At 39.9% G+C, this 8,430-nt stretch overlaps 1 protein-coding gene across 4 annotated transcripts; it reads left to right on the top strand.

The window, feature by feature from the left end:
- Positions 1–468: 468 nt before the first annotated feature.
- dync1i1a (dynein cytoplasmic 1 intermediate chain 1a) lies at positions 469–6,346 on the top strand. Of its 4 annotated transcripts, none has more exons than XM_016661146.1 (8): positions 469–851; positions 1,479–1,600; positions 1,775–1,889; positions 2,783–2,870; positions 3,135–3,140; positions 3,938–3,979; positions 6,005–6,064; positions 6,193–6,346. In XM_016661146.1, exons 2-8 carry the CDS (start codon positions 1,493–1,495, stop codon positions 6,329–6,331), a joined length of 558 nt encoding a protein of 185 aa, XP_016516632.1. In that variant the 5' UTR covers positions 469–851; positions 1,479–1,492; the 3' UTR covers positions 6,332–6,346. The 4 variants fall into 4 exon arrangements, with proteins under 4 accessions (XP_016516632.1, XP_016516631.1, XP_007573058.1 ...); XM_016661145.1 differs by having other exon boundaries at positions 472–851; positions 1,772–1,889; XM_007572994.2 differs by lacking the exon at positions 3,938–3,979 and having other exon boundaries at positions 474–851; positions 1,772–1,889.
- The last annotated feature ends 2,084 nt before the right edge of the window (positions 6,347–8,430 follow it).

Below are 8,430 nucleotides of genomic sequence, written 5' to 3'. Positions count from 1 at the left end.
AGGACATTTCATGCTTCACAAGAAGCATGAAGTAAATAAAACAAAAGATGTTTCCTTGCAGTACTCTCAAGAAAACATCGTAGGCTCTTCCATCTTCAGCGATTGTACGGCAATATGATAATAGTTATAAGACACAAACAAAACATGTGTAAGTTAAGTGTTGTCATTTTGAGCTTGCGGTCCCAAGAGTTCCAGTTCTCTGTCCTTGCAGTGCATATTGGTCTTAAAACTTTCGAAGTACATCAGCAAACTGTTTTGATTTTCTGAAGCAGAAAAGTATATTTTTACATATATAGTAGTACCCAAGATATTATCTCAAAATATTATCTCATCATATTTGCAAAGAACTCCATCTTACACGTTTTGTGTCATATTTATTATTTTAAGTAAGCAAATAAATAAATAAATAAATAAATAAATAAATAAATAAATAAATAAATAAAAAAAAGGGCAGCTACATCTCCCCAGTGTTGTAATGGCTCTTCTTCAGGCGGCCTCAAGATGGCGGCGTTGCTAGTGACAGCGCGTCCCCAAGATGAGGAGGAGGAGGGATTTCCTCTCTTCCTCTTCAACATCACTCCACCTCTTCGCTCCTTCCCGAGGATGCATCGGCGTGCTGTGCACCTGCTTCCAGCCTCGTTTCAGTACAATAACCCATTTTAACTTACTCGTTTACTGGGAACCAAACGAAGCATCCTCTGGTACCAGAGAGGCCTTGATACAAAGAGACTGGAAGCAACCTAACAGAGGATGTGTTGATTTTTTTATTTATTTATTTATTTTAGATCGAGATTCAGCAGTGAGACAGCATCTTTGCCGGTGACACATCATTAGCCCCACAAGTGGATAAGGTATGACACTATAATACGGCCGTATATGCGACATATTGAAGCTTTTGTTTATCATTTTCAGCGTTGGAAGTTGTTGTTTTTTTGTCGACGTCACTATAAATGCTCTCATATTTACAGGTTTGTGCGAATGTGCACTAATTTCTAGCTAACAGCGTTCAGTGACAAAGCACACAAATGGTTTCATATTCTTTCATATTGTCTCAGTGTATTGTGTAATTCATAGTACTGCCGTGTAACAAATATAGTTACATTTATGCCAACATTCTTTGATACATTTCTACTTATTTCTATTAAATGTTTTTGCATTGAGCTCCTAATGTCAGGTTTTTGACATTAGGATAAGGTTATGGTTCCACTTGATGCATCTTCGTGGACTAAGCTCTGTTTAAATATTTGGCTTGATTTTTTTGTTGTTGTTATTGTTCTGATACATTTTAATCAATCCTCTCAGTTTTCTGGGGGGTAGGGGGCTTGTAAGGACAAGTGTCTGACACACCCAGCTGTGAACAGTTAGACTTGGTTTCTGAAGAGAAGCTCTTCTTCTGTGGTGTGTCATTTATTAGGAGGCGACATATAAAGCAACTGCATACTGTTTCAGTGCCATTTGTGGTTCATTGATCCTCAAAGCCCTCCAGGACACCATGTCGGACAAAAGTGACCTGAAGGCAGAGCTGGAGCGCAAAAAGCAGCGCCTCGCCCAGATCAGGGAGGAGAAGAAAAGGAAGGAGGAGGAGAGGAAGAAGAAAGAGGTAAAGAAAAACAGTACATGAATTTATGTTATGCTTTTTGTCAGGCTGGAGCAACATGAAAAACGGCAGGAGCCGGTGAAGCTGTGAAAAATGTATACCGTAAATCTTTGAAAAAAAAACAAAAAACAAAAACCCTCTGAGTTCTCCCTCTATGTGTTTCCCTGGGTGGAGAAGTCGGACAGCCAGCAGAAAACAGAGGTGACGCCAGAAGATTCAGACTTGGACCGCAAGCGCAGGGAGACCGAGGCCCTGCTACAGAGTATCGGCATCTCCCCCGAACCTCCTCTAGGTACGTGGTATTCTGTTTTACAAACAAAACATTTATAAACAATCCTTCGTTTAACCCTTTCATACATAGCGGTCACTACAGTGGACAGCTATCTAAAAGCCATTTTCTTGTGCTTCTTGTGGATTTTTATGCTATAAATGCACACAGACCACTGAAGTGGACACTAATGCATCATAAAATACACTATAAACTGCTGGTCATCAGCTGCAAATGCAAGAAATTATTTTTGTTAAATCCAATATGGCCGACAGACAAAAAAAGCCACGCCAACCGACCCGGTCCCTCCTTCTACTGTAGACGACTCTTACAGGTAAAAAAAAATATTATAACATCAGACAACCCCTAAAGAACAATACTACTGATGTATTTTTCAAATAGTAACTTTGTATTTGGAGACAATTACAATTGATCACCTAAATAAAATAAAATAAAATAAAATAAAAAAAATTCTTTACAAAATTTTTTTCCTACCTGTTTTTATGCCTTAAGAAAATCAAACAAAATTTGGAAAAAAAAAATCCTGACACAAAGGATCATAATTCATGCATGAAACCAAATCTCATTCTCACTGTTAAAAACGAGGCTTTGAATCCTCCCAGAAGTGTCCATCAGCTCCTTAAAGAGTGCTGTTCTCTAGTGGTCCAGGATTGTAACAACACCTTGAACTCCTCTAAAGTGGGTCGCTATTTAAAAAAAAAAAAATAAATTAGCTCTAGTTATTTATAAGTCGTGTGAAACAACAGATTGATGAGAAGCAAAGCAAAAATCCTGCACTGCACCTGGGCCTCTGTTCGCGTTATTTGCTATATGTTTTTGCTCTGACAAAATCCTGTGCTGTGTCTTATACAAGCTTTAAAAACAAGATGGCTTTTGTTACATTTTCCTTTCTCCAGTTCCTACACCCGTGTCCCCCTCTAAATCGGTGAGCACTCCCAGTGAGACGGGAAGTCAAGATTCAGCTGAGGGAGGGGCAGCAGGCAGGTAGGCAAACGTTTCCCACCCAGAGTTCAAAGCCAGATGTTCTTCTTTGTCATTTTAAAAATGAATATAGTGAACGGCATGTGTAGGAACAATGTTTTTGATGCTTTTGTAAGAGATAGGAGACTTAAGGACTGCTGTTTGAAGTGCAAAGGCTTCATAAAAGACATTTTATCTAAAAATGGCAATCACTTCAATAAGGCCTTGACGGTTCACAGAAATATTTCTGTTTTTTTTTTGTTTTTTTTCTTGATATTGGCATAACAGATTTAGGTAAGGATGGCTCCACCAACGGTGAGGTTTCTTCATTGTGTATAAATGTGATATTGGTGTCTTTTGTTTTTTTTTTTTTTTGTTATCACAGTACTTTGTGTTTTGCTGACCACTGTCTAGTCTTTTGTACATCTAAGACGTTTGCTTTTGTGGAAAGTCTCAAAAGAGAAGTCACAGAGACAGACTAGCAGACACAGTTCCCCCACAAAACTGTTCATTAACAAGACTTTTGGTTAAGACGCTGTAAATCTTTGAGAAAGCAACATTTATCCAATTTTTAAAAAGCAATCTTTGCTTTTATTATGCCTCACTGGGCCTGAGTGTTTTTGTTTTCTTTCATATAAAGGCAACACAAAATTCAGTGAGATGTGATTTAAAGTTACGTGTCATGTATGCTCCAGGCACTGCAGCATGTTATGTATGTTAATTGCAGAGAAGTGGTGCGGGACGTCAGAGTGTTCTGGTGAAGAAAAAAAAGAAAAAAGTCTGGTCATCAAGTGCTTTCCATTTGCTTACTGTGAGGTCAATGTGTGAGTGACGCCTTCGGATTAGTGATTCATCGATCGGTGTGGCCAGCGGTGGTGTTGGGGGTTGAAGAAGTAGAGAAAGTTAAGCTTTAAGTTTCCATGAGAACAAAATGCTCATTTTGCTAAGTCGTTCATTCGTGTCAGTTTCTATCAATTTGGTGAAGACGACTTCCCCCCTCCAATTCCACCTTGGATGACGACATGCCAATTTGAGCTTCTCCATTTGTGGTTGTGTATGTGTGTGTGTGTGTGTGTGTGTGTCCTTCATAGGTCAGGTTTCTCTAAAAACAAGCCCCAGGCACAGAGCTCAAGGTAAGCATTTTCATGTCAAACCCAGGAAACCCCTTCCTTAACTTTCTGTGGCTGAGGTCCGACTCAGAACAGAAAGGCTTCCACAGTGTTGTCTTTCGACTTGATTTAAAAGACCAACAGAGTGCTGTGTGTCCCGCCCTTCTCCTCCCCGCTCCTCTCTTGTCCTGTCATAAGCCCTGAAACGTCTCCTCTCTCACATGGGCCGAGCCGCAGAGGTCATTTCAGTTTCCGCAGAGGTGACAGTGCTGCTGAAAGTTGTCACCTGTGCCACAGTTAAAAACAGCCAGCCCGTCAAGCCGAAGGAATCCCATTGATTGGCACTCTTTGTTTCAGAGCTGTGTGACACATGCTGAATGTGTGACGGGTCTGTTTTCTGTTCAGAAATGTATCATCAGGAGGTCTGGTGTGTTATCCTTTTACAGCTGGTGGGTTTCAGTTGAGAAACGCTTTGATTTTCCCCATAACTGATTGGTTGTGTTGCCAAAGCAGCAGAGGAATGCAGCCAGTGAGCTCAGCACTTTTCACTCACTGTTTGTCAAATTCGTTGATTGTGCAAGGCATTTTCAATGCCTCATTTAGCTTTTTATTATTTGTCCATGCTGGAATAATTTACTCTATTACATCCAATGCCTTGCAAAATCCTTCAAAGCCCTTTAACTTTTTTACATTTTCAAGTTGCTGCTGCAAAACTTAATATATCTTTTTTTTGGGGAGGGGGGGTTATTTGCCAGACTGGGGGTCTGCAACCTGTAGCTCCATAGCCGCAAGCAGCTCTTTGGACTTTCCACTTTAAAATCTTAGCTAAATATTATAACGAACTAACTAATGTTTTTAAATGTTTATATATTAACAAATGCATGTTTTAGTACGTTTTCCAGTTTTTTTGTCATAAAAAATTGCATTAAACAACATTAAAATTAACATTTATAGTAATTACATCTATTTTTACCGTCATTCGATTTGAAACTATGTTTCTTATTTATATAGTTCAATCAATATCCTATAGAAGAAAATATATTCATCCTATTTTTGTAAAGTTTTAATTTGTTTTAAAATATAAAAATATAAATAAAATTGGGGTTCTTTAAAAATAACAGCAACACACTTCCTACAGTAAGTGTTTCTTCAATTTTTTCCCCAAAAACTTTATTTAACATTTGGGACTCTGAAAGAGTTTTACTTAGCCAGACTGTGAGCAAAAAAAAATGGCTCTTTGGGTTTAAGGTCACAGACTCCACTGCATTCCTCTGGACTCTCAATCCTTACAGTAAACATGATGGTGATGGCAGCATGTTTTTCTGTCAAAGAGGATGGGAAGACAGATGAACCCAAATGAATCCAAATGCATGCCATGCTTTATAGGTTTTACCAGTACAAAAAAAGGGGAAAAACATGTTTTTCATTCACACTTATACACTGTTTTTGTGTTGGTCTATCAATATGATCCTAACAAAAATATTTTTTGGTTGTAACATGAAAAAAGTTAAAACGTTTTAAGGGTGGACATGTTTCTGCAAGGTGCTGGTCATTTTTTTTTTTTTTGCTTTTGCAGACTTTGCTGTTATATGTTTAAAAAGAAACATTTTTTAAAAAAAGAAAATGCAGGAGAGAAAAGTGCAAGCTCTTAATAAGTGTGTGTGCTCTCATTTATGTGGGAATTAGAGAAAAAAGGTGGACATAAATATCTCCAAAACTAAAAGTTATTTTTTTGTGTCCATTTAAATGAAAATAACTTAGATTAAATAAATTTAGATTAAATATTCAAATTTTATGGATTTTCTGAATTTTAATTTGTTCTTCCTTTTAAATCAAAGAAAAACCTCACAGCATAAAAGCAGAGATCTTCAATGATGCATAATGAAAGACAGTACAATGTCTCATTACAGGAGACATTTTACTCCAACATGCAGTCTATGTGTGTGTACATGTGGTGTGTTTGTAGGTCCTTCATAAATCTGCCCTGGTGACTGCAAGATGTTTGTAACCATTCGTGTTTTCTCTTGCTCCCTCTGTTGGTGACATTAGGACACTGCAATGGGACACAGACCCCTCTGTGCTGCAGCTGCAGGCTGATTCTGAGCTCGGGTATATCTTTCTCATCTCACTCTTTAAAAAAAACAAAAAAACAAATAGATTAGAAATTGACACAAGGCAGTTTGGGATTTATTTACAATATAATTACAGTCATTAAAATGATTTTTGCTCTCATGCAGGCGCAAGATGCAGAGGCTCGGGGCCTCTAAGATCACACAGGTTGACTTCCTTCCCAAAGAGGTGGTCTCTTACAGCAAGGAGACACAAACACCTGTCAACAGCCACCTCTCTGAAGGTATTTATTTATATATGTTCTGAAATATCAATTCCATATTCAGTAAAACGTCTTCACTAAGAAACTAAGCTACTGATTAGGTTTATGCTCTTGACTTTTGCTTCTAAGAAGAATAAGGCATCTCTAGGATGGTTTTTAAATAATGTCTACATATCATACATACGTAAATATATACACTTGTACATGTACCTTAGCATATGTCAGATGAAGTCTCTTGATATACTAATTGCACGTCTTAAACAGAAATTTGCTGTTAAGTGCAAACGCCGCTGCGATTTTATTTGGAGTTGATGCCAGTAAAAAAAAATAGCAGTTTTCCTGTTTTGAGTGCATGGTCTGAGTCTGTAGAGAGCACGAGACCACATGTGCATCCATGCGAAAATGTGCATATTTGGGTGCCTGCGAGTGGGCGTTTGCATGTGTGCAGAGCTGCGGCTACTAAACACATCCATATGGCCAAAATCTGAGCTTTGCTCCCGCGTCGGAACAGGAAGAACATCCGTGATTTTAGGCGTAAAGGTTTGAAGCGTTTTTTTTTTTTTTTGTCTGGACCTAAACTGGTATTTTGGATCGAGGACGGTTGGAGTTGCTCCATGCAATTAGATGTTTTGTTTTCTCTGCCAGTGGTTAATGCTGATATTTTGCGTGGAAATGTTCCCTTGATGTGCTGGAAGGCCAATAGAAAGATTTCTTCTCAAATCTGCTCACACACACATATCCACACACTCACACAAACACACGCACACACACACACACACACACATATACACACACACACTCTCTCCCTATCGTTTTCTCTATCTCCCCTTCTCTCGCTGCCAACACAGCTGGCAGCCATGTGACTGTAAAGGGTTGTACTTCCTGCTTCCTGTCATTATAATAGATGGTCTGCTGTTGATTCCTCTGCCCCCCCCACCTCCACCCCTTTAACCGGCAACCACCGAGCACATACACACGTCTGTCCTGATCTGCATCCTAATGGCCTGCTGCAGCTCCCCTCATTTCCTCGGCAGCCCCAGGAATAGATCACATATTCAACAAGTGCACGTGCGCCGACTCATGCTTACACACGTGCTAACGTATATTACCCAGCGGAATCACAATCCGTCGCTCTCGGTCACGTTTGCTTACACATACGAGGGCTTGACAAACAAACAATACCTGACGCTTTGATGCAGTCTAACAAGCGGGTTTATCTGAGTCAGGTAGTCGGGGCTGGCGTAAAAACAAACCCGCCTGCAGCGACGTTTTGTGTCTTTTTTTATTTAGATGCATTTGTTCTCGGTCTCCGTGAGGGTTCAGAAGGTCTGAGTGTGTCTGTGTGCATGTAAGCCTGCATGCATGAGAACATCTGGGAACCAGAGCAGAGTTATGGTGGTCTTCTGGGAGGTGACCCTGGTCTCAGGAGCCCCTTTCTTTTGCAGACTACCACAAAGCTTGTGTGTCTAGAGGAAAAGGGAAAAGAAAAGAAAAAAAAAGAGAGACGGTAGCACCTGCCTGCCTGCTTCTGTGGCTGTTTGTTTGTTCAGGTCTGTTCCCTTTTTTTGGAGGGATCATGAACCCAGCTTACGAAACAAATCTTGGCTTATGGTTACAGATGGATTTTTTTTGTGTGCTTGAGCTACAAATTTTAGCTTGTCCCTCAGGTGGGTTGCATTTCAGATTGCGATATTGTGCGGATATAAGATCTTTAGGTTTTTATGCTTGACTGATCCTGATCAGTGACGTTAGCGCTTTCTGATCACACACGTCGTGCCACAGTTCGTACACCAACCTTCATTCACTTACATATATTGTCCTCCTCCCTGTGTTTTTCCTGACCGTTGGTCACAGTCTGCTTGGAATAACTGAAGACCATTGATCTGGAAGGCTAAAGTCTGGCATGTTGCTGTTAAGCCAGATTTCTGTTAGACAAAGAATGGCACAGTTCTTCATCTCTGCAGAAACTCTTAACCTCAGATCTAAGAAATCCACTTTCTTACCCAGTGAGCGGACATTGGCCAGAAAGAGAGTCAGAATTGGTGGCTTCCTCGGCATCAGCTGGGTCAACACGCCCACACGTTTCCCCTTCTTCTGTTTTCGGGAACGTTTCCTTTTGACAGTTGGTCCTCGCACCCAGTGG

Source organism: Poecilia formosa, unplaced genomic scaffold, assembly GCF_000485575.1.
Source record: "Poecilia formosa unplaced genomic scaffold, Poecilia_formosa-5.1.2 Scaffold313, whole genome shotgun sequence".
NCBI lineage: Eukaryota > Metazoa > Chordata > Actinopteri > Cyprinodontiformes > Poeciliidae > Poecilia > Poecilia formosa.
The sequence above is the reverse complement of the archived record's forward strand: the minus strand, read 5'-3'. Positions and strand labels throughout refer to the sequence as shown.

Bases quoted from the DNA above. Each gene is read 5' to 3' on its own strand.
- dync1i1a (XM_016661145.1), top strand. From the start codon at position 1,493: ATGTCGGACAAAAGTGACCTGAAGGCAGAGCTGGAGCGCAAAAAGCAG. The intron at 1,601-1,771 runs GTAAAGAAAAAC...CCCTGGGTGGAG, and splicing joins AGGAGAGGAAGAAGAAAGAG to AAGTCGGACAGCCAGCAGAA. The intron at 6,065-6,192 runs GTATATCTTTCT...GCTCTCATGCAG, and splicing joins CAGGCTGATTCTGAGCTCGG to GCGCAAGATGCAGAGGCTCG.